The sequence below is a fragment of the Coregonus lavaretus genome, assembly GCF_964263955.1.
Source record: "Coregonus lavaretus genome assembly, chromosome: 15".
Lineage (NCBI taxonomy): Eukaryota > Metazoa > Chordata > Actinopteri > Salmoniformes > Salmonidae > Coregonus > Coregonus lavaretus.
This window is the reverse complement of record NC_140002.1, coordinates 10,321,016-10,348,026: the sequence shown is the minus strand read 5'-3', so window position 1 is coordinate 10,348,026 and position 27,011 is coordinate 10,321,016. Positions and strand designations below refer to the sequence as shown.

General features: G+C 42.8%; 1 protein-coding gene across 1 annotated transcript in view; it reads right to left on the bottom strand.

The window, feature by feature from the left end:
• Positions 1–27,011, bottom strand: part of rasa4 (RAS p21 protein activator 4) — a 91,706-nt gene that overhangs the window by 5,950 nt on the left and 58,745 nt on the right. Inside the window, exons 9-18 of the mRNA XM_084178654.1 lie at positions 24,675–24,792; positions 24,085–24,238; positions 21,790–21,854; positions 19,778–19,890; positions 19,142–19,334; positions 10,711–10,848; positions 10,333–10,477; positions 5,662–5,834; positions 4,942–5,079; positions 2,425–2,560 (exon numbers count right to left, since the gene is read on the bottom strand). Coding sequence (XP_084034780.1) covers positions 2,425–2,560; positions 4,942–5,079; positions 5,662–5,834; positions 10,333–10,477; positions 10,711–10,848; positions 19,142–19,334; positions 19,778–19,890; positions 21,790–21,854; positions 24,085–24,238; positions 24,675–24,792 — 1,373 coding nt within the window. The remainder of the gene's footprint in view (positions 1–2,424; positions 2,561–4,941; positions 5,080–5,661; positions 5,835–10,332; positions 10,478–10,710; positions 10,849–19,141; positions 19,335–19,777; positions 19,891–21,789; positions 21,855–24,084; positions 24,239–24,674; positions 24,793–27,011) is intronic.

Here is a 27,011-nt window from a genome sequence, read left to right as displayed (position 1 = left end):
CCCTCCTCAATACGGTGCAGTCGTCCTGTCCCCTTTGCAGAAAAGCATCCCCAAAGAATGATGTTTCCACCTCCATGCTTCACGGTTGGGATGGTGTTCTTGGGGTTGTACTCATCCTTCTTCTTCCTCCAAACACGGCGAGTGGAGTTTAGACCAAAAAGCTCAATTTTTGTCTCATCAGACCACATGACCTTCTCCCATTCCTCCTCTGGATCATCCAGATGGTCATTGGCAAACTTCAGACGGGCCTGGACATGCGCTGGCTTGAGCAGGGGGACCTTGCGTGCGCTGCAGGATTTTAATCCATGACGGCGTAGTGTGTTACTAATGGTTTTCTTTGAGACTGTGGTCCCAGCTCTCTTCAGGTCATTGACCAGGTCCTGCCGTGTAGTTCTGGGCTGATCCCTCACCTTCCTCATGATCATTGATGCCCCACGAGGTGAGATCTTGCATGGAGCCCCAGACCGAGGGTGATTGACCGTCATCTTGAACTTCTTCCATTTTCTAATAATTGCGCCAACAGTTGTTGCCTTCTCACCAAGCTGCTTGCCTATTGTCCTGTAGCCCATCCCAGCCTTGTGCAGGTCTACAATTTTATCCCTGATGTCCTTACACAGCTCTCTGGTCTTGGCCATTGTGGAGAGGTTGGAGTCTGTTTGATTGAGTGTGTGGACAGGTGTCTTTTATACAGGTAACGAGTTCAAACAGGTGCAGTTAATACAGGTAATGAGTGGAGAACAGGAGGGCTTCTTAAAGAAAAACTAACAGGTCTGTGAGAGCCGGAATTCTTACTGGTTGGTAGGTGATCAAATACTTATGTCATTCAATAAAATGCAAATTAATTACTTAAAAATCATACAATGTGATTTTCTGGATTTTTGTTTTAGATTCCTTCTCTCACAGTTGAAGTGTCCCTATGATAAAAATTACAGACCTCTACATGCTTTGTAAGTAGGAAAACCTGCAAAATAGGCAGTGTATCAAATACTTGTTCTCCCCACTGTATATCCACAGTAAAAAAAGTCCTATATCGACATAACCTGAAAGGCCGCTCAACAAGGAAGAAGCCACTGCTCCAAAACCAGCATAAAAAAGCCAGACTACGGTTTGCAACTGCACATGGGGACAAAGATCGTACTATTTAGAGAAATGTCCTCTGGTCTGATGAAACAAAAATAGAACTGTTTGGCCATAATGACCATCGTTATGTTTGGAGGAAAAAGGGGGCAGCTTGCAAGCCGAAGAACACCATCCCAACCGTGAAGCACGGGGGTGGCAGCATCATGCTGTGGGGGTGCTTTGCTGCAGGAGGGACTGGTGCACTTCACAAAATAGATGGCATCATCAGGAAGGGAAATTATGTGGATATATTGAAGCAACATCTCAAGACATCAGTCAGGAAGTTAAAGCTTGGTCGCAAATGGGTCTTCCAAATGGACAATGACCCCAAGCATACTTCCAAAGTTGTGGCAAAATGGCTTAAGGACAACAAAGTCAAGGTATTGGAGTGGCCATCACAAAGCCCCGACATCAATCCTATAGAAAACCTGTGGGAAGAACTGAAAAAGCGTGTGCGAGCAAGAAGGCCTACAAACCTGACTCAGTTACACCAGCTCTGCCAGGAGGAATGGGCCAAAATTCACCCAACTTATTGTGGGAAGCTTGTGGAAGGCTAGCCGAATCGTTTAACCGAAGTTAAACATTTTAAAGGCAATGTTACCAAATACTACTTGAGTGTATGTAAACTTCTGACACACTGGGAATGTGATGAAAAAAATAAAAGCTGAAATAAATAATTCTCTCTACTATTATTCTGACATTTCACATTCTTAAAATAAAGTGGTGATCCTAACTGACCTAAAACAGGGAATTTTTACTAGGATTAAATGTCAGGAATTGTGAAAAACTGAGTTTAAATGTATTTGGCTAAGGTGTATGTAAACTTCTGACTTCAACTGTGCATACGGTAAGAGATCAATGGAACGCAGACCGTGGGTGATAGCACCGTGGGTGGTGCAGGCGGCAGCCTAGCGGTTAAGAGTGTTGGGCCAGTAACCGAAAGGTTGCTGGTTTGAATCCCTGAGCCAACTAGGTGAAAAATTTGTCGATGTGCCCTTTACCAAAGCACTTAACACCAATTGCTCCTGTAAGTCACTCTGGATAAGAGCATCTGCTAAATGACTAAAATGTCAAATGCAAATGTGACAATGACATGAACATGTATTGGGGTTGACATCCATACAAGCATTAAACTCCTGATTTTTTCCCCAAACAGAGTGAAAGACACATATAAATCGTAGCCTATATTTAGGCTTATTTTGATGGGCGGCAAATGAGGAGATTCTGGATCTATACCCCACTCTTACCTGATCTATTGTAGCATTGTATTGCATTGCATTGCGGGCACGTAAACAACTGCAGTACCTGCTTTGTCCTTCTGGTGGCAGCAGCTCCATCGATCTCCTTTATAAATCCCTGGGTGGTAGGAGCTCATGGTGTCTGTGTTGTGGCTGCAGGCTTTCCTCAGGGCCGAGAGCCACTGATTCAGCTCATTCACACTCTACGGGGGAAGAGAGAGGGGGTAGAGACCCAAGTTCAAATGGCCTAATCACCCAAGTGGGTGCTACACATTGGTGATGGTGGTGGATGAGGTGAGCTTCCCGCTAACTATGTAAAGTGCTTTGGGTATCTAGAAAAAGCGCCAAATCCCAAAAATTATTATACCAATTAATTATTATTAATCCCACAATTGAAATCTGGGCCCGTATTCATAGGATCATTTCTGCCTTTTAGGTCATAATGAATAAGACTACATGGACAAGTCGGACCTGATCCTAAAAACTTTATGAATACAGGCACTGTACTACCACTGACCTGCAGCAGTGCTGTATGTGGTATGTGTTGTGTATTGTGTGATAGTCACGTGTTCATCTTGCGAGTGTTACGTTATGTATTCTGTATTTTTTATTTTTTTATTTCACCTTTATTTAACCAGGTAAGCCAGTTGAGAACAAGTTCTCATTTACAACTGCGACCTGGCCAAGATAAAGCAAAGCAGTGCGATAAAAACAACACCACAGAAATACATATGGGGTAAACAAAACATAGTCAAAAATACAACAGAAAATATATATACAGTGTGTGCGAATGTAGTAAATTATGAAGGTAAGGCAATAAATAGGCCATAGTGCAAAATAGTTACAATTCCGTATTAACACTGGAATGATAGATGTGCAAAAGATGATGTGCAAATAGTGATACTGTGGTGCAAATTAGCAAAATAAATAACAATATGGGGATGAGGTAGTTGGGTGGGCTAATTTCAGAATGGCTGTGTACAGGTGCAGTGATCGGTAAGCTGCTCTGACAACTGATGCTTAAAGTGAGTGAGGGAGATAAGAGTCTCCAGCTTCAGAGATTTTTGCAGTTCGTTCCAGTCATTGGCAGCAGAGAACTGGAAGGAATGGCGACCAAAGGAGGTGTTGGCTTTGGGGATGACCAGTGAGATATACCTGCTGGAGCGCAGACTACGGGTGGGTGTTGCTATGGTGACCAGTGAGCTAAGATAAGGCGGGGATTTGCCTAGCAGTGATTTATAGATGACCTGGAGCCAGTGGGTTTGGCGACGAATATGTAGTGAGGGCCAGCCAACAAGAGCGTACAGGTCACAATGGTGGGTAATATATGGGGCTTTGGTGACAAAACAGATGGCACTGTGATAGACTACATCCAATTAGAGTAGAGTGTTGGAGGCTATTTTGTAAATGACATCGCCGAAGTCAAGGATCGGTAGGATAGTCCGTTTTACGAGGGCATGTTTGGCAGCATGAGTGAAGGAGGCTTTGTTGCAAAATAGGAAGCCGATTCTAGATCTAACTTTTGATTGGAGATGCTTAATGTGAGTCTGGAAGGAGAGTTTACAGTCTAACCAGACACTTAGGTATTTGTAGTTGTCCACATACTCTAGGTCAGACCCGCCGAGAGTAGTGATTCTAGTTGGGTGGGCGGGTGCAAGCAGCGTTTGGTTGAAGAGCATACATTTAGTTTTACTAGTGTTTAAGAGCAGTTGGAGGCTACGTAAGGAGTGTTGTATGGTGTTGAAGCTCGTTTGGAGGTTTGTTAACACAGTGTCCAATGAAGGGCCAGATGTATACAAAATGGTGTCGTCCGCATAGAGGTGGATCCGAGCGTGACCAGCAGCAAGAGCGATATCATTGATATACACATAGAATAGAGTCGGCCCAAGAATTGAACCCTGTGGCACCCCCATAGAGACTGCCAGAGGTCCAGACAACAGGCCCTCCGATTTGACACATTGAACTATCTGAGAAGTAGTTGGTGAACCAGGCGAGGCAGTCATTTGAGAAACCAAGGCTATTTAGTCTGCCAATAAGAATGCGGTGGTTGACAGAGTCGAAAGCCTTGGCCAGGTCGATGAAGACGGCTGCGCAGTACTGTCTTTTATCGATCGCGGTTATAATATCCTTTAGGATCTTGAGCGTGGCTGAGGTGGACCCATGACCAGCTCGGAAACCGGATTGCATAGCGGAGAAGGTACGGTGGGATTCGAAATGGTCGGTGATCTGTTTGTTAACTTGGCTTTCAAATACTTTCGAAAGGCAGGGCAGGATGGATATAGGTCTGTAATAGTTTGGATCTATTGATGTTTTTTAACGCTTGTGTGACACCAAAATAAAATTCTGATTCAGAAATACAGTAGGCCTGCATGGCTGTCTAGGGTCATTTACACATTCTGGGGTAGTCCCAACCTGCACCGCCACCATTCCGTGCCTGATAGGGTGGCATTTCAGATGCACACTATCTATTCCCTATATAGTGCACTACTTTTGACCAGAGCCCTATGCTGGCCCTGGTCAAATGTAGTGCACTATATAGGAAATAGGGTGTTATCTGCTTTGGGGGTCTTGTGAAGAAGCTGACCTTACAGTCCAGGTACAGTGTCTCCACCTGGCCATTGTCTCGGCTGGAGATGATCTGCATGACGTTGGCACTGCCAAAGCTCTTCTCCTCTACCTTCTCCACCGCTCGGATCCTGGGCAGGGAGATGAAGAAGCTCTTCTGTGATAGCAGGGAAAACAATTTAATTAAATATAACTTTATCTGTCACCTTACCTTAGAATTACTACAGCCCGAGTTCCAGTCTGTTTGTGCTATCATGCCAACCCCTCGTCACTCATGTTCATGCCAACCATGACAAATAAATAGTTTGGCTTGACAAAGACAGCAATGGAGTTAGCAAGAGCACAAACAGGAAATGGGAAAAGGCTAGAATGACTATACTACAGTGGTGTTTTAGACACATACAATACAAAGGCACAGAAATAATAGACAATAGGACATGAAAACAGTAATAAAATGAATTCCTCCGTGATAGTGGGAAGACAAGAGGGGATGTGGGAGAGATTGTGTTTCATGTAGCGTTTTTCACTCAAGAGCTTTGTAGTAGCTGCCATTGGATGCCTGGAAACAAATACCTGCGTAGTGTTCATTATTAACCAAAAGGAAGATAACGGACTGAAACAGAACTTATCCAATAAAAATAAACTTCACAAAAATAATAAAAGGGCTACAGTATCAATAAATGTCAATGATTGACTCTAACTACAAAAGGTGATCTTGTCAAGCTAATAAGGCACCCACCTTGGAGTGCTGGGTCCGGGCGTAGGACAGGGTGTCTTTGCTGAGGGTGACATAGTACTTCTTAAAAGGCGACGTCATCAGTATACTCTTGTCCTTGGTCCTGTGTAGGAGAATGAAGCCCTCCTTCTCCATGGAGCCACACTGGAGACTCATCCTCTGCTGCAGGCCCAGGTCTGGAATACACAGTAGTGTCAGTGTCAAGTCATAGGGAATCACTCACAACTAGCTAGCATGGCTAACATCTTAGCATCCCTAAACATAACAGTAGCGTTTGACTTAACCTCTACTATAGGTCCAGGTCTGGAACACACAGCAGAGTCAAGTCAGCCCATTTGGAATCACAGCTAGCATATATGGCTAACTACTTTAGCTTCCCTAAACACACAGCAGTGTCAGTCCATAGGAAACCACACACAGCTAGCATGGCTAATTTCTTAGCAACCCTAAAGGTAACATATTGTTTGATTTGATCTCTACTATCAACATAGATAAGCTAAAATAGTTGAATTATACTGAACAAAAATATAAATGCAACACGTAAAGTGTTGGTCCCATGTTTCATGAGCTGAAATAAAAGATCCCAGACATCTTCCATACGCACAAAAAGCTTATTTATCTTACATTTTTTGCACACATTTGTTTACATCCTTGTTAGTGAGCATTTCTCCTTTGCCAAGATAATCCATCCACCAGACAGGTGTGGTATATCAACAAGCTGATTAAACAGCATGATCATTACACAGGTGCACCTTGTGCTGGGGACAACAAAAGGCCACTCTAAAATGTGCAGTTTTGTCACACAACACAATGCCACAGATGGCTCAAGTTTTGAGGGACCGTGCAATTGGCATGCAGACTGCAGGAATGTTCACCAGAGCTGTTGCCAGATAATTGAATGTTAATTTCTCATTAGGCCCTACCATAAGCTGACTCCAACATCGTTTGGCAGTACGTCCAACCAGCCTCAAAACCACAGACCACGCGTAATCACGCCAGCCCAGGACCTCCACATCCGGCTTATTCACCTGCGGGATCGTCTGAGACCAGCCACCCGGACAGCTGATGAAACTGAGGAGTATTTCTGTCTGTAATAAAGCCCTTTTGTGGGGAAAAACTCATTCTAATTGGCTGGGCCTATGCCCAGGCATGTGAAATCCATAGATTAGGGCCTAATGAATTTATTTCAACTGACTGATTTCCTTATATGAACTGTGACTCAGTAAAATTGCTGAAATTGTTGCATGTTGCGTTTATATTTTTGTTCAGTATATTGTATTAGTCAAGTCAGTGATTTCAGTTAGTGGCATGGCAAACACTTCAAAGCAATCCTGAAGTGAAAGTTGTTCACATTAAATGACAGTCAGATACATTTTCTTTCTAACCACCAGCTAACCATATAGAATTAGCTAATAACATTATAAGAGCATGGGAGATATCTTGTTGAGTTTACCCTCTGATGACTACATATATGCTAAAGATAGCATTTGGCTAACTTTAATTTTGCTAGGGAATTTGCTTACAGCTAACCACATATTATAAGAGCATGGAAGATATGTTGTAGTGGTTACCCTGTAAAGTATTGGAGATATATTGTAGAGTTTTCCCTTTGAGGACTACAAATATGCTAAGGATATACAGTACCAGTCAAAAGTTTGGACACACCTACTCATTCAAGGGTAAAAGTAGTCCAGTGTAGCTCAGTTGGTAGAGCATGGCGCTTGCAACACCAGGGTTGTGGGTTCGATTCCCACGGGGGGCCAGTATGAAAATATATGCACTCACTTTTTTTTTCTTTTTTTTTACTATTTTCTACATTGTAGAATAATAGTGAATACATCAAAACTATGAAATAACACATATGGAATCATGTAGAAACCAAAAAAAGTGTTAAACAAATCAAAATATATTTTATATTTGAGATTCTTCAAATAGCCACCCTTTGCCTTGATGACAGCTTTGCACACTCTTGGCATTCTCTCAACCAGCTTCACCTGGAATGCTTTTCCAACAGTCTTGAAGGAGTTCCCACATATACTGAGCACTTGTTGGCTGCTTTTCCTTCACTCTGCCGTCCAACTCATCCCAAACCATCTCAATTGGGTTGAGGTCGGGGGATTGTGGAGGCCAGGTCATCTGATGCAGCACTCCATCACTCTACTTCTTGGTAAAATAGCCCTTACACAGCCTGGAGGTGTGTTGGGTCATTGTCCTATTGAAAAACAAATGATAGTCCCACTAAGCCTTAACAAGATGGGATGGCGTATCGCTGCAGAATGCTGTGGTAGCCATGCTGGTTAAGTGTGCCTTGAATTCTAAATCAATCACAGACAGTGTCACCAGCAAAGCACCCCCACACCATAACACCTCCTCCTCCATGCTTTACGGTGGGAACTACACATGCAGAGATCATCCGTTCACCCACACCGCGTCTCACAAAGACACAGCGGTTGGAACCAAAAATTTCAAATTTGGACTCCAGACCAAAGGACACATTTCCACCGGTCTAATGTCCATTGCTCGTGTTTCTTGGCTCAAGCAAATCTCTTCTTATTATTGGTGTCCTTTAGTAGTGGTTTACTTGCAGCAATTCGACCATGAAGGCCTGATTCACACAGTCCCCTCTGAACAGTTGATGTTGAGATGTGTCTGTTACTTGAACTCTATGAAGCATTTATTTGGGCTTCAATTTCTGAGGCTGGTAACTCTAATGAACTTATCCTCTGCAGCAGAGGTAACTCTGGGTCTTCCATTCCTGTGGCGGTCCTCATGAGAGCCAGTGTCATCATAGCGCTTGATGGTTTTTGCGACTGCACTTGAAGAAACATTCAAAGTTCTTGAAATGTCAGTATTGACTGACCTTCATGTCTTAAAGTAATGATGGACTGTCGTTTCTCTTTGCTTATTTGAGCTGTTATTGCCATAACATGGACTTGGTCTTTTACCAAATAGGGCTATCTATACTAACCCTACCTTGTCACAACACAACTGATTGGCTCAAACGCATTAAGAAGGAAATAAATTCCACAAATGAACTTTTAAGAAGGCACACCTGTTAATTGAAATGCATTCCAGGTGACTACCTCATAAAGCTGGTTGAGAGAATGCCAAGAGTGTGCAAAGCTGTAATCAAGGCAAAGGGTGGCTATTTGAAGAATCTCAAATATAAAATATATTTTCAATTGTTTAACACTTTTTTGGTTACTACATGATACCATGTGTGTTATTTCATAGTTTTGATGTCTTCACTAATATTCTACAATGTAAAAAATTGTAAAAATAAAAAACCCTTGAATGAGTAGGTGTGTCCAAACTTTTGACTGGTAGTGTAGCTATTGGCTAACTCCAATTCTGCTAGGAAACATTCTATGTTATCAATAGCAGCGAAGGCTGAATTACCATTTTAATTGCATACACTATATATACAAAAGTATGTGGACATCCCTTCAAATTAGTGGATTCATCCATTTCAGCCATACCCGTTGCTGACAGGTGTATAAAATCAAGCACACAGCCATGCAATCTCCATAGACAAACATTGGCAGTAGAACGGCCTTACTGAAGAGCTCAGTGACTTTCAACGTGGCATCTAGGCACCTTTCCAACAAGTCAGTTCGTCAAATTTCTGCCTTGCTAGAGCTGCCCCGGTCAACTGTAAGTGCTGTTATTGTGAAGTGGAAACATCTAGGAGCAACAACGGCTCATCCGCAAAGTGGTATGCCACACAAGCTCACAGAACGGGACCGCAGAGGGCTGAAGCGCGTACAAATCGTCTGTCCTCGGTTGCAACACTCACTACCGAGTTCCAAACTGCCTCTGGAAGCAACGTTAGCACATGAACTGTTCGTCAGAAGCTTCATGAAATGGGTTTCCATGGCCGAGCAGCCGCACACAAGCCTAAGATCACTATGCGCAATGCCAAGCATCGGCTGGAGTGGTGTAAAGCTCGCCGCCATTGGACTCTGGAGCAGTGGAAACGCGTTCTCTGGAGTGAAGAATCATGCTTCACCATCTGGCAGTCCGATAGATTAATCTGGGTTTGGCGGATGCCAGGTGAACGCTACCTGCCCGAATGCATAGTGCCAACTGTAAAGTTTGGTGGTGGAGGAATAATGGTCTGGGGCTGTTTTTCATGGTTCGGGCTAGGGCCCTTAGTTTCAGTTAAGGGAAATCTTAACGCTACAGCATACAATGACATTTTAGATGATTCTGTGCTTCCAACTTTGTGGCAACAGTTTGGGGAAGGCCCTTTCCTGTTTCAGCATGACAATGCCCCCATGCACAAAGCGAGGTCCATACAGAAATGGTTTGTCGAGATCGGTGTGGAAGAACTTGACAGGTCTGCACAGAGCCCTGACCTCAACCCCATCGAACACCTTTGGGATGAATTGGAACGCCGACTGCGAGCAAGGCCTAATCGCCCAACATCAGTGCCTGACCTCACTAATGCTCGTGGCTGAATGGAAGCACGTCCCCGCAGCAATGTTCCATCTAGTGGAAAGCCTTCCCAGAAGAGTGGAGGCTGTTATCAAATCACATTTTATTGGTCACATATACATATTTAGCAGATGTTATTGCGGGTGTAGCGAAATGCTTGTTATAACAGCAAGGGGGGACCAACTCCATATTAATGCCCATGACTTTTGGTCATGTAGTGTATGTTGTAGTATTTACCTTCAGAGTTGTCACAGCTGACCAGTCTACTGATGAAGTCTTTGAGCTGGGTGATGCCCAGCTGGATGGCTGGCTGCAGTGGCACCATCCAGGGCTCTTTGGAGCAGCAGGTCAGAGTGTCCAGGTTACCAATGGTCTGAATGGCCTGGAGGGGGATGGCGGATGGGAGAAGGAGAGTTGTACCACTAAAAGTATATTTATAACACAGATGGCAACTGGGAACTAAATCCACAATTTTGTGCCTACCGTAGCCTGTAGCAGTGTGCGGCCTCACCATTTTGTGCCTAGCTTAGCCAGTAGCAGCAGTGTGCGGCACCACCATTTTGTTCCTACTTTAGCCAGTAGCAGCAGTGTGCGGCACCACCATTTTGTGCCTACCTTAGCCAGTAGCAGCAGTGTGCGACTGGTGCGGGCGTCCGCGTGTTTCTCCCGGAGGTGGAAAAGCTTGGGGGACATGATAGCCGGAGAGATGAAGCGCAGACACAGGAAACTGGTCACGGCTATAAACTTCACCTTCTGCAAACACAGGCCACACAACAGTGATTCCACTGAGAGTGGGGGAGTTATCATTAACAGCAACCTGATCAACTTAAAGTTAACTTTTTAAGCTTAATTTTGATTTACTTTGTTGTCCATTGGACATTGCTAAATAACCAGCTTACTTCAAAACAGTCTGAATGAAACAACAACATCCTAGGTATCGAAAATAAACCAACACTTTAAAAATTGAGTAATCCCTTTAAGGATGGGATTAGGGCTGTGGCAATCAACCGGTGATTGTCATGCAAATAACTGCCGGTTTACTGTAATTTACAGGTAATTAACATAAACACATTTAGCATCTCCTGGCTTCCACGCATTTCAGCAGAGTAGGCTACCCTGTAATTTGTCATATTAAAAAAGATTCTGATAATGTCTGCAGTCATATAAAGTGTAGTAGAACTACATGAAATGTGTTTATAAAAAGGCCACATTTTCCCCATGCAAAGAAAGAACATATCTGATATAGCCTAGGACTAGTCTACGCGATACGCGCTCAGCCATGCATTGAACAGTATTTTTTGCAAACAGTGATTGAGTTATCTACTGAACTAAAATATAGTTACAGTTTATAAGGAAATCAGTCAATTGAAATAAAAAAATTAGGCTCTAATCTATAGATTTCACATGACTGGGCAGGCGGCGCAGCCATGGGTTGGCCTGGGAGGGCATAGGCCCACCCACTGGGGAGCCAGGCCCATCCAAACATAATGAGTTTTTCCCCATAAAAGGGCTTCATTACAGACAGAAACACTCCTCAGTTTCATCAGCTGTCCGGGTGGCTGGTCAATCCCTCGGGTGAAGAAGCTGGATGTGCAGGTCCTGGGCTGGCGTGGTTACACGTGGTCTGCGGTTGTGAAGCCGGTTGGACGTACTGGCAAATTCTCGAAAACGACGTTGGAAAAATTAACATTCAATTCTTGCAGTCAGCATGCCAATTGCATGCTCCCTCAAACACCTGTGGCACCTGTTCGCTGCTCTGGCACCCCAATGGTGGAACAAGCTCCCTCACGAGGCCAGGACAGCGGAGTCACTCACCACCTTCCGGAGACATTTGAAACCCCACCTCTTTAAGGAACACCTGGGATAGGATAAAGTAATCCTTCTACACCCCCCCCCCCCCCCCCCCCCAAAAAAATAAAATAAAAAAAAGTATAATTGTAAAGTGGTTATCCCACTGGCTATAGGGTGAATGCACCAATTTGTAGTCGCTCTGGATAAGAGCGTCTGCTAAATGACGTAAATGTGCCCTTGAGCAAGGCACTTAACCCTAATTGCTCCTGTAAGTCGCTCTGGATAAGAGCGTCTGCTAAATGACTAAAATGTAAAATGTAATGTAAATGTGTTGTGTGATAAAACTACACATTTTAGAGTGGCCATTTATTGTCCCCAGCACAAGGTGCACCTGTGTAATGATCATGCTGTTTAATCAGCTTCTTGATATGCCACACCTATCAGGTGGATGGATTATCTTGGCAAAGGAGAAATGCTCATTAACAGGGATGTAAACAAATTTGCGTACAAAATTTTAAATAAATCAACTGGAACATTTCTGCAATCTTTTATTTCAGCTCATGAAACATGGGACCAACACTTCACATGTTGCGTTTATATTTTTGTTCAGTATATTATTAGCCTAAATTATGACTATCCAATCTACTCATCACATTAAGAATAGTAGGCTATCTTACATAAGTCTGCAAATGCGATGATGCATTGAATGCTTTATTATACAGTGAGGGAAAAAAGTATTTGATCCCCTGCTGATTTTGTACGTTTGCCCACTGACAAAGAAATGATCAGTCTATAATTTTCAATGCCCTGGCTGAGGGAAGGAGGTTCTCACCCAAGATTTGACGGTACATGCCCCCGTCCATCGTCCCTTTGATGCGGTGAAGTTGTGCTGACCCCTTAGCAGAAAAACACCCCCAAAGCATAATGTTTCCACCTCCATGTTTGACGGTGGGGATGGTGTTCTTGGGGTCATAAGCAGCATTCCTCCTCCTCCAAACACAGCGAGTTGATGCCAAAGAGCTCGATTTTGGTCTCATCTGACCACAACACTTTCATCCAGTTCTCCTCTGAATCACTCAGATGTTCATTGGCAAACTTCAGACGGGCCTGTATATGTGCTTTCTTGAGCAGGGGGACCTTGCGGGCGTTGCAGGATTTCAGTTCTTCACGGCGTAGTGTGTTACCAATTGTTTTCTTGGTGACTATGGTCCCAGCTGCCTTGAGATCATTGACAAGATCCTCCCGTGTAGTTATGGGCTGATTCCTCACCGTTCTCATGATCATTGCAACTCCACGAGGTGAGATCTTGCATGGAGCCCCAGGCCGAGGGAGATTGACAGTTCTTTAGTGTTTCTTCCATTTGCAAATAATCGCACCAACTGTTGTCACTTTCTCACCAAGCTGCTTGGTGATGGTCTTGTAGCCCATTCCAGCCTTGTGTCGGTCTATAATCTTGTCCTTGACATCCTTGGAGAGCACTTTGGTCTTGGCCATGGTGGAGAGTTTGGAATCTGATTGATTGATTGCTTCTGTGGACAGGTGTATTTTATACAGATAACAAACTGAGATTAGGAGCACTCCCTTTAAGAGTGTGCTCCTAATCTCAGCTCGTTACCTGTATAAAAAGACACCTGGGAGCCAGAAATCTTTCTGATTGAGAGGGGGTCAAATACTTATTTCCCTCATTAAAATGCTAATCAATTTATAACATTTTTGACATGCGTTTTTCTGGATTTTTTTTTGTTATTCTGTCTCTCACTGTTCAAATAAACCTACCATTTAAATTATAGACTGATCATTTCTTTGTCAGTGGGCAAACGTAAAAAAATCAGCAGGGGATCAAATACTTTTTTCCCTCACTGTAAAGGTGCTTTTTTTATGGTGAAAATTAGCTTCCCCAAACTTGAAACTCAAGCTACGCCTATGTATCCCAGGTAGGCTACACTGTTGTAAAGTGGATTAATGTGCTTAATTTTAAGAATTGAGCAATAAATATAGCAGCCCGACCAAGCTGGGATCCTCTTTTAAATGGTTGCCAGTCAAAAGTCACATGCGATTGTGCAATGACTGGGATTATAGGAACACGTTTCACTAGGCTCTGTAGGCTACGTGCTCTCCAACCGTGTTCCAGGAGTCCTAGGCCTATAGGCTATGTTTGGAGTTATTTGGCCACTTTAGTTGTGATACAAACCTTATCAAAACATATACAGTGGGGAAAAAAAGTATTTAGTCAGCCACCAATTGTGCAAGTTCTCCCACTTAAATAGATGAGAGAGGCCTGTAATTTTCATCATAGGTACACGTCAACTATGACAGACAAAATGAGAATTTTTTTTTCAGAAAATCACATTGTAGGATTTTTAATGAATTTATTTGCAAATTATGGTGTAAAATAAGTATTTGGTCAATAACAAAAGTTTCTCAATACTTTGTTATATACCCTTTGTTGGCAATGACACAGGTCAAACGTTTTCAGTAAGTCTTCACAAGGTTTTCACACACTGTTGCTGGTATTTTGGCCCATTCCTCCATGCAGATCTCCTCTAGAGCAGTGATGTTTTGGGGCTGTCGCTGGGCAACATGGACTTTCAACTCCCTCCAAAGATTTTCTATGGGGTTGAGATCTGGAGACTGGCTAGGCCACTCCAGGCCCTTGAAATGCTTCTTACGAAGCCACTCCTTCGTTGCCCGGGCGGTGTGTTTGGGATCATTGTCATTCTGAAAGACCCAGCCACGTTTCATCTTCAATGCCCTTGCTGATGGAAGGAGGTTTTCACTCAAAATCTCACGATACATGGCCCCATTCATTCTTTCCTTTACACGGATCAGTCGTCCTGGTCCCTTTGCAGAAAAACAGCCCCAAAGCATGATGTTTCCACCCCCATGCTTCACAGTAGGTATGGTGTTCTTTGGATGCAACTCAGCATTCTTTGTCCTCCAAACACGACTAGTTGAGTTTTTACCAAAAAGTTCTATTTTGGTTTCATCTGACCATATGAGATTCTCCCAATACTCTTCTGGATCATTCAAATGCACTCTAGCAAACTTCAGACGGGCCTGGACATGTACTGGCTTAAGCAGGGGGACACGTCTGGCACTGCAGGATTTGAGTCCCTGGCGGCGTAGTGTGTTACTGATGGTAGGCTTTGTTACTTTGGTCCCAGCTCTCTGCAGGTCATTCACTAGGTCCCCCCGTGTGGTTCTGGGATTTTTGCTCACCGTTCTTGTGATCATTTTGACCCCACGGGGTGAGATCTTGCGTGGAGCCCCAGATCGAGGGAGATTATCAGTGGTCTTGTATGTCTTCCATTTCCTAATAATTGCTCCCACAGTTGATTTCTTCAAACCAAGCTGCTTACCTATTGTAGATTCAGTCTTCCCAGCCTGGTGCATGTCTACAATTATGTTTCTGGTGTCCTTTGACAGCTCTTTGGTCTTGGCCATAGTGGAGTTTGGAGTGTGACTGTTTGAGGTTGTGGACAGGTGTCTTTTATACTGATAACAAGTTCAAACAGGTGCCATTAATACAGGTAACGAGTGGAGGACAGAGGAGCCTCTTAAAGAAGAAGTTACAGGTCTGTGAGAGCCAGAAATCTTGCTTGTTTGTAGGTGACCAAATACTTATTTTCCACCATAATTTGCAAATAAATTCATTAAAAATCCTACAATGTGATTTTCTGGATTTTTTTTCTCATTTTGTCTGTCATAGTTGACGTGTACCTATGATGACAATTACAGGCCTCTCTCATCTTTTTAAGTGGGAGAACTTGCACAATTGGTGGCTGACTAAATACTTTTTTCCCCACTTTACGCCTATGGGCTAGGCTACATGGTGTGCAACTATGATTTGAAAAAGTCCCCCAAAAAAAGGCATGCACTGTTTCTTGCCTTAGACTGCACACACTGGGAATTATTCACAAATGATAATACATCATTCACAAGTGATAATACTGTCACCCATCAGACTATTCTCAATTTAATATTGTCTTTACATATACTAAATAATATATACAGTAAGTGTGAAATTAGTTTTGATTTAGAATGGACCATTATCATGTACCTGTCGGAACAGGGGCAGGAGAAAGAAATAGGTAATCCGTATGCTCTTAAATAGCGAATGGAGGGCGCTTTTCCCGCGGTTCATTTTCATGCCATAAAAGTAGGCTACTTTTGTTGTAAAGCCTGTGGTGGTCCCGTGTGGCTCAGTTGGTAGAGCAGAGCATATGAGCGGAGTGGAGCGGTGAGAATCTCAGCTCCTCGCTCACGGAGCTGTTCACCCCTCCGCTGCCCCCGCTCAAAGCCACATCAGGCCAGTCCGCTCATTATCGCTCAGCGCTCAACGCAGTTTGCATCGCGCTCCACTCAAATCGCCCCCCGCTCACTCCAAAAAAGGAAAAAAATCTGCATGTATTTCACTTTTAGCTTAAACCACAGCCTTACCTTATCTCCCCAAGTTTGTTGCATACAGACTCACCTCGGATTATCCATTCTGTCTTGAAACGGGTATCTAACACTGATGCTAAAATGAGATGTTTATCAGTATAGTATATTCCATAGCGAATTGACACGTTGTTTGCCAATGTTTCTGCAAAAGCAGCGATGCCCATTGGAAGTGCAGCGTGAGTGTCATCGGTGAGCAGGGATCTGATTTCTGTGACAGCAGGGAGGATCATCCCCAGCTCCTTCTGCATTTTGTCTGTGAGGTCTGCCAGTGGTGTCAGCACACTGACAAGGTGTGTCAGCTGCCGTACTTGATTCAGGGTGATGTTAGCAACATTAGACTTGAGTTTGTTTTGCCATAACGGATCTTTTTGGAACAACCGGATGAACGACTAAATCATCCGCAGCTGGCTGCTCCATCGAGTGGCGCAGGCATTTGTGGGGCGGACACCTAATTGGTCGGTTTCCTCTGTGTTCAGGGTGCTCTTGCGTACACTTTTCACCAGGTGCTCGACTTTCACTAACAGCCTATTAATGTTGTCGTGCTCGTTAACAGCGTCTTTGATCGCCAGCTGAAGCATGTGAATGGGGCATCTCAGATGTAAATTTGACACAGTAAAGTACTGATTTATCATAGTTTCTACATTAGTGGTTATCACTTCCACATGGACTTGCGAGGGCGCAGGTGGTCCCTCATCCTCCTCTTCATGTTCTGCGCTGCTGCTGGCATCCGCGGTCACTTCACCCTCCGCCTCCTCTTCAGTGCCAGGGAGGAGGTTAAACGCCTTGATCATGTTGCTGGCACTGTCAGTGACGACCCAAATCACATGTCGTTGCACGTTCCAATATTTCAGTACACTTTCATACTTTTGGTAAATACGATCTGCGGTATGGTGCCCCTGTATGTGCTCACAGCCCAACAAAACCGTGTGCCCCCGGAACGTCCCATCAATGAAACTGGCCACGATGCCAAGGAAGCTGTGCCCTCTTCTACTGGTCCAAATGTCCGCTGACAGAACGAGCCCATCACCATTTTGCAGTAGGTCTTGCAGTTTGGCTTCCATCTCTTCCAGGGCATGTGGCATGAGCGTGTCCCTTACGGTGTAGCCCGGTTGAGCTGCGCTGGCGAAGTGTTGCATCTCTTCACGTTCTCCTTTACTCAGCGGTTCATAGTCCATGTATATCATTTTTAAAAATGCTACATCCAGCTCTCTTTTTCTCTCCCTTGTTATGGTTGGGCCTTTGCGTGCAGTGAAGAAACTTTTGAATTCCTCAACCCTTTTCTCTTGTTGCTGCTGCTGCTCCTCTCGCTCTATAAAATACAAATTCATGGACGACACAAATTAAATTAAACGAACCATATATTAGGCCTACTTTGAATGACAAAACAAATTTGTTTGAATATTAGGCTATATTTACTTTACACTTTTGTTACAAGTTACCGTATTCAACTTGCTAACCTTTTGCTTTCTTCCCAGCGTGTTCACGTAGCACACTTTCGTGTTTGAGAGATGTGTCTTTTTAGATTCCAAAATGAATCTTTATTGACTGAAACGATGTCACCACATTCTTTTTCTAGTACCACATTATCATTGTTAATTAGTTTGATATTAATAGTACACCTGTATGACTTCTCATTTTCCTTTTTGAAGTACTTGGTGAACTCCATTATTGAGCCGGGTTTTGACTGAAAATAGTCTACTGTTGATGACTGTGCAAGACACAGATGGATTCTGGGTCAGGCTTGAGCATGCTTCAGACTTGTGTTGTGAGCGGAGCGAAATTGGAGCGGGACATAGGGCGACGCTCTACCGTTCAAAAGTTTGGGGTCACTTAGAAATGTCCTTGTTTTCGGCAGCTTCATTAAATAGTACCCGCAAAACACCAGTCTCAACGTCAACAGTGAAGAGGCGGACCTTTTAGGCAGAATGGCAAAGAAAAAGCCATATCTCAGACTGGCCAATAAAAATAAAAGATGGGCAGTCTGAGATATGGCTTTTTCTTTGCAACTCTGCCTAGAAGGTCAGCATCCCGGAGTCGCCTCTTCCCTGTTGACGTTGAGACTGGTGTTTTGCAGGTACTATTTAATGAAGCTGCCAGTTGAGGACCTGTGAGGCATCTGTTTCTCAAACTAGACACTAATGTATTTGTCCTCTTGCTCAGTTGTGCACAAGGGCCTCCCACTCTTTCTATTCTGGTTAGAGCCAGTTTGCGCTGTTCTGTGAAGGGAGTAGTACACAGCGTTGTACGAGATCTTCAGTTTCTTGGCAATTTCTCGCATGGATTAGCCTTCATTTCTCAGAACAAGAATAGACTGATGAGTTTAAGAAGAAAGTTATTTGTTTCTGGCCATTTTGAGCCTGTAATCGAACCCACAATTGCTGATGCTCAAGATACTCAACTATTCTCAAGAAGGCCAGTTTTATTGCTTCTTTAAATCAGCACAACAGTTTCCAGCTGTGCTAACATAATTGCAAAAGGGTTTTCTAATGATCAATTAGCCTTTTTAAATGATAAACTTGGATTAGCAAACACAACGTGCCATTGGAACACAGGACTGATGGTTTCTGATAATGGGCCTCTGTACGCCTATGTAGATATTCCATTAAAAATCAGCAATTTCCAGCTACAATAACCATTTACAACATTAACAATGTCTACACTGTATTTCTGATCAATTTGATGTTATTTTAACGGACCAAAAAATAGGTTTTCTTTCGAAAACAAGGACATTTCTAAGTGACCCCAAACTTTTGAACGGAAGTGTAGGCCCCGAACTATACAATGGTAGGGGAAACACTGCTGTTGTACTAACCCTATACTCAGGCTCAGGAAAGCGCTTGTTGACGCACTGGTAGAGCTGTTGGAAGGCCTGGCAGAGTGCAACGGGGCAGTAGGAGGCTGACTGGTTAATCGCATGGAGCAACTCAGAAAGGTAGGACTGCAGGAGGCTGGTGCTCTGCTGGATCACCTCAGCCTCAGTGTGCACCCGGTGGAGGCCCGTACACCTACACACTCACACAAACACACACACACGTACGCAGATGCAGACATAGACATGGGCAGGCACACACAAACAGGCACACAAAGATTGACATACAAGTCATCTACCAAGTCAGAAACAGTAAGAGACGGAATAATTAGATGTAGCATGTGTGGCTAAGTATGAAAATTAAGATGCATATTATCTTGTGAAAAATAGGAAAAAGACTCCGCACACTTCCAATCAAGGCACATTTTTTTAATTTTACCTGAGCTTTTCGGTCAGTGGACCTTCATCAGAGCATCGAATGACTGAAAGGTCAGCTACTATTAATGAATGTGTATTTGACTGGAAGTGTAGGGACTTTTTCCTATTTCTCCAGTTGCCTTTTGCCTCCAGCACCTTCATTAATCAACACTGGGTGGGAGGTAGATTCTGCCTACATCTCATCTTGAAATATGTTCTTACCCAGCCTCCTTCAACTCCACTTTGTTAGGGTCCAGCTCCACATACTTTTTCTCTTCAAAGATCCTGTTGATCAAGGGGCCCAGAAGCCTGTGCAGATACTGCATGCCTGCCACCTGTGGTAGTCAGATGGCAAAATGGCCGCCATGCTACAGTATTTGTGGGAAAACATTTTAAGTATCTGTCCAATGCTCCAGTTTTCAATGAAAACATGGCTTATAATGAATTAAAATCATAGTAAAATGGATATCCTTCCATACACACACACACACTATATACATATATATATATATATATATATATATATATATATATATATATATATATATATATATATATATATATATATATATATACACATACATACATACATACATACATACATACATACATACATACATACATACATACATACATACATACATACATACATACATACATACATACATACATACATACATACATACATACATACATACATACATACATACATACATACATACATATATATATATATATATATATATATATATATATAGGGTTTGCCTTTATTTTTACAATTTTTTACATTGTAGAATAATAGTGAAGACATCAAAACTATGAAATAACACATATGGAATCATGTAGTAACCAAAAAAGTGTTCAACAAATCAAAATATATTTTATATTTGAGATTCTTCAAGTAGCCACCTTTTGCCTTGATGACAGCTTTGCACACTCTTGGCATTCTCTCTACCAGCTGCATGAAGTAGTCACCTGGAATGCATTTCAATTAACAGGTGTGCCTTCTTAAAAGTTAATTTGTGGAATTTCTTTCCTTCTTAATGCGTTTGAGCCAATCAGTTGTGTTGTGACAAGGTAGGGTTGGTATACAGAAGACAGCCCTATTTGGTAAAATACCAAGTCCATATTATGGCAAGAACAGCTCAAATAAGCAAAGAGAAAAGACAGTCTATCATTACTTTAAGACATGAAGGTCAGTCAATACGGAACATTTAAAGAACTTTGAAAGTTTCTTCAAGTGCAGTCGCAAAAACCATCAAGCGCTATGATGAAACTGGTTCTCATGAGGACCGCCACAGGAAAGGAAGACCCAGAGTTACCTCTGCTGCAGAGGATAAGTTCATTAGAGTTACCAGCCTCAGAAATTGCAGCCCAAATAAATGCTTCACAGAGTTCAAGTAACAGACACATCTCAACATCAACTGTTGAGGGGACTGTGTGAAGCAGGCCTTCATGGTCGAATTGCTGCAAAGAAACCACTACTAAAGGACACCAATAAGAAGAGGAGACCTGCTTGGGCCAAGAAACACGAGCAATGGACATTAGACCGGTGGAAATGTGTCCTTTGGTCTGGAGTCCAAATTAGAGATTTTTGGTTCAAACCGCTGTGTCTTTGTGAGACGCGGTGTGGGTGAACGGATGATCTCCGCATGTGTAGTTCCCACTGTAAAGCATGGAGGAGGAGGTGTTATGGTGTGGGGGTGCTTTGCTGGTGACACGGTCTGTGATTCATTTAGAATTCAAGGCACACTTACCCAGCATGGCTACCACAGCATTCTGCAGCGATACGCCATCCCGTCTGGTTTGGGCTTAGTATCATCCACAATCCCCCGACCTCAATCCAATTGAGATGGTTTGGGATGAGTCGGACCGCCAAGTGAAGGAAAAGCAGCCAACAAGTGCTCAGCATATGTGGGAACTCCTTCAAGACTGTTGGAAAATCATTCCAGGTGAAGCTGGTTGAGAGAATGCCAAGAATGTGCAAAGCTGTCATCAAGGCAAAGGGTGGCTATTTGAAGAATCTCAAATCTCAAATATATTTTGATTTGTTTAACACTTTTTTAGTTACTACATGATTCCATATGTGTTATTTCATAGTGTTGATGTCTTCACTATTATTGTAGAAAATAGTAAAAATTAAGAAAAACCCTTGAATGAGTAGGTGTGTCACACACACACACACACACACACACACATACACACACACACCTGTTGCCGGAAATAGGGTTTACCTTTAAAAATGACTCCATGGACTTCGAAGCCAAGGAGTTGCTGCGAAACAAGGTGTTGGGTTCACCTGAGGAAAGAGATCAACGACAACAGCCAGCAATGAAATAAGGAAGTCCATAAATATAAAGTGCTATTATCATTTTACTACAGATGATCAACCACTAAACGTTAAAGAGTGCAACTACACTGAACAAAAATATAAAACGCAACATGCAACAATTTCAAATATTTGACTGAGTTACAGTTCACATAAGAAAATCAATTGAAATAAATTAATTAGGCCCAAATACATGGATTTCATATGACTGGGAATACATATATGCATCTGTTAGTCACAGACACCTTAAAAAGGTAGGAGCATGGATCAGAAAACCAGCCAGTATCTGGTGTGACCATCATTTGCCTCATTCAGAGCGACACATCTCCTTCGCATAGAGTTGATCATTTGCCTCATACCCCACCGCCACCATGGGGCACTCTGTTCACAACATTGACATCAGCAAACCGCTCGCCCACACGACGCCATACACGCTATCTGCCATCTGCCCGGTACAGGTGAATCTGGGATTCATCCGTGAAGAGCACACTTCTCCAGCATGCCAGTGGCTATCTAAGGTGAGCATTTTCCCAGTGAAGTCGGGAACGACGTCAAACTGCAGTCAGGTCAAGACCCTGGTGAGGACGACGAGCACGCAGATGAGCTTCCCGAGACGGTTTCTGACAGTTTGTGAAGAAATTCATCAGCTGTCCGGGTGGCTGGTCTCAGACAATTCCGCAGGTGAAGAAGCCGGATGTGGAGGTCCTGGGCTGGCGTGGATACACGTGGTCTGCGGTTGTGAGGCCAGTTGGATGTACTGCCAAATTCTCTAAAACAATGTTGGAGGCGGCTTATGGTCGAGAAATGAACATTCAATTCTTTGGCAACAGCTCTGGTGGACATTCCTGCAGTCAGCATGCCAATTGCACGCTCCGTCAAAACTTGAGATATCTGTGGCATTGTGTTGTGTGACAAAACTGCACATTTTAAAGTGGCCTTTTATTGTTCCCAGCACAAGTCGCACCTGTGTACCCATCATGCTGTTTAATCAGCTTCTTGATATGCCACACCTGTCAGGTAGATGGATTAGCTTGGCAAAGGAGAAATGTTCACTAACAAGGATGTAAACAAATTTGAGAGAAATACGCTTTTTGTGCATATGGAACATTTCTGGGATCTTTTATTTCAGCTCATGAAACATGGGACCAACACTTTACATGCTGCGTTTCTATTTTTGTTCAGTATAAGTAAGGGATAATCAACGGGTGGCTATGCGTACTCTGGAAAATAGTGCACAACGCATAGAGCCCTGAGTTGATTATCCCTTTTATAACATGGCTATAAATTAACATTTTCTGCTAGAAATGTATTCATTTGCCAGTAGAAATATGACAACATCCACTGAAGTAGCTAGCAAGTGTACTAGCTACTTCAGTGGATGTTGACACATTTCAAGTTTACTAGCTAGCTAGCTACAGTAGTTGCCCTGGTAACCAAACAAACAGACTTGCTAGCTTAGCTAACCAAATCATCCTCCTACCTTCCTTTTATGAAAATCGAATTCAACAATGCCAATAATGTTTTCAATTCGACTTTTGCTTTCAAAAGCAGCTCAAAAATAGAACATGTAAGAATGAACTTCATAGCCATTGAATTATACCGTGCAATTATACTGTGCTTTATAGGGAATTATACAACGGCTGGGTCTAATCCTGTATGCTGATTGGTTAAAACCGCATTCCAGCCGGTGTGTATTCCACAAGTTACCAGCAGCTAAATTTATGACGTTGAACTGCCTATTTACTCTGTTCCATCTGACTGCGCAATCCACTGTCTCATCAGCTCAGCAACAATCAACAATGAGCTGATCATGCCAGATTTTGCCTGGTATAGACAATATACCACAAACCCTGAGGTGCCTTATTGCTATTAAATTGGTTACCAATGTAATTAGAGCAGTACAAATAAATGTTTTGTCATACCTGTGGTATACTGTCTGATATACCATGGCTTTCAGCCAAATCAGCATTCAGGGTTCGAACCACCCAGTCTATAACATTGGATAACAATCATTCACTAATGTTGCAGATCGAAATGTTACAAATAGAGCTGATATGATTCCTTAGTGTAAATGTCAGAGAGGCATGTCCATTTAACATAATATATTTAAATCTAAACATTCCACAACATTGGGCTGTGGTGAACATGAGTCTTGTCCAACTTGTCCAACTCCAGTTTAGGTGTGTGAAGTCTGACTTACTAGTCTTGTCCAACTCCAGCTTGAAGAGAACATCCAGGAACTCCTTGGCCAGTCCCTGACCCAGGAAGAGCTTCACCAGGTTGGAGGCCACTTCCTGTCGACTCTCTGCTGTAGTGGTCTCATCGATGAGCATGATCAAATCTGGCCAGTTGCCCTATGAAACCAAGCCAAGATTTATCATCACAAGCGCTTGTGGTCCTGTGTGACTCAGGTGGTAAGAGCACGGCTCTGGCAACACCAAGGTTGTGGGTTCATTTCCCGCAGAGGTCACACCTACTAAAAATGAACTCTTTACTGTAAATTGCTCTGGATTAAAGCATCTGCTAAGAGGCATATTTTATTGTGCCACATACCATGCAGCAAATCAACACAATATAGGATTCATTAATCAGGATTAAGACCAAGCATATTATTTCATGTACTTAAAATAGCTTTGAAAAACTGTTCATTCAGTTTCTGGTTAAAACGCAAAGGTTGAAAACCAGCATACATGGCCCGTGGCCCTCGAGGACCGGAGCTGTTTACCCCTGAATTTACGCAACCCAGGCGACACTTGAGAGACTGAGGAGTGGCATTGACTTGGTGCTCACATTAAGATGGGGGCCCACGGATTGGCACAGCAGCTCTGTAAGTGGTTGGTAGTGGCCGGAGGGCAGGACCGTCTCATCTCGGAGGCGCAGCTGCAGGCGCAGAGATCCCAGAGTGCCCCTGGAGCAGAATAGAGAAGAAGAACATAACAGGAAGTCATATAAAAACAAAGTAAAACATTTTTGGGGCAAACCTTTGCAGAAAAGAGAATCTTGCCTATGACAAAAACACATTAAGGGAACCAGTATACCCAGCCAGTACCAATGCATAAAACAAATAAAAAATTTAAAGTATCTTTGGTGTGTTAAAAACAGACAGTCAGACAATGTTTTGAACACACCCTACTATATTGGTACGTTACAGACAGTCGGACACCATGTAATGTACCCATACAGCACGACAATACACAGTCAACCTTTGTGTGTGTCCAAAAGAGGTGTGGAAAAAAAAATCTGAGTAACACTTTTCCAATAAAGTGGTAAGAATGGCCCAGACTGTGGAATGCAGTTATATTAGGGAAAGTTACTCATCAAGCCATTTGGAACAAAAATGACAGTCTTACTAGCATTGTGAGTAGAACCAAGTTCATTTTATTGGAGCTAGGGTGCTTGGTGAAGCTGAGGGAGTAGTACAAAGTGGTAAGAAGTCAAGATCCTAAAGGCCACAAATGCTTTTTTGCAGCTCAACCATTTAAAGTCATCCACAGGCCCACACAGCACTGCATTAGGGTTTCAAAATTCCAGTAACATTCCCAAAATTCCCAAGTTTTCCAGAAATCCTGGTTGGAGGATTCACAACCCTCTACTGAGGAGCTGGCACTTAAAGGATTGGATGAGTGATCCGGACTTGACACTCGTCATTTCCTGGCACAAGCCACACACACGACTAGTCAACAAGATTGCAGGCCCCAGATGGCAACCGCCTGTCAGAAATCTAATCAAGAGGAAGGGCAGAGGCAGGATATTTTTTTTTAAAGAGACAATATAAACAACAACAACAGCTTGACTGGCTGAAAAGAGTGGGAAGAAAGAGGATCATTTGAGAAGACAAGGATTACGTGGGCTTAATCTGAGAATTTTACCACAGAGTTGATCAAAGTCGTCTGATGAAAACCGACTTTCAATAGGTTGCCATGCCGACACTGCCCAAAATAAAAAATAGATAATAACTTTCATGACTAAGCATTAATAAACTATTTATTAATAGTTTATGAATATTGTATTATCTGTAAAAAAAGCATTTTAAACATGTATCATGTATTTTTCTTTTTTATTTTACCTTTATTTAACTAGGCAAGTCAGTTAAGAACAAATTCTTATTTACAATGACGGCCTACACTGGCCAAACCCGGACGACGCTGTGCGTCGCCCTATGGGACTCCCAATCATGGCCGGTTGTGATACAGCCTGGAATCGAACCAGGGGGTCTGTAGTGACGCCTTAAGCACTGAGATGCAGTGCCTTAGACCGCTGCGCCACTCGGGAGCCCATTATAAGAATGTAATGGCTTATTCATGAACATTATTATATAGTGTAACCACGGTTTGACATTTCAACAGTACCAGTACTCGTCATGGCATTTGATTTAAATTGTTATGATTTCATAACTAAGGGTGACATCATGAATATGGAGGTAAATCTTGTTAGAGTTATTACTTGGAGAGCAGCACAGACACCGCTAAATAATCCTTTGTTTGGGATTGGCGTGACATTTTAAACAGCCCTCCCTTCTTTCCCGGTTATGAAAATAGAAAGTGAGACAGAGCAGTGACAGACAGATGTCCATCAATAATCGTGACCGGCCAAAACAATGTTACGCATCGCCTGAGAGGGAAATGTAGGATTTTCTCATATCAAAACCTAATTCAATATCCCCAGAATGTTTTTAAATAATTTATTTTCCTTTTGTACTTGCCATTACATCATCGCTACAGATTCAACTGTACTACTTTCGAGAACCAATTTGATAAATAGAATCCAAAATAGAATATTAGTATAACAATTTTAAAAAGGACAGCAGACATTAGAATGAGGCCATTCGGGAAACATTAAGTTGGTGGGGTCATACTGATTAATTGGAGGAGAAGAGATGGTGGTTAAATCACTGTCTGCATCATAAATGCCAACCTATTCCCACAAAAGTACTGTACTATAAAGGGAATTGGGTGCCATTTGGCATGCATCCACTATGTTCATACTGTACAGTAAGAGGTTTGGCTTTATAATCTTACAATTACAACCACTTCCTGACGTATGCAGCACTAAATATATTATACACTGACCTATGGTCCCTGTGACTAATACAGTGAGGGAAAAAAGTATTTGATCCCCTGCTGATTT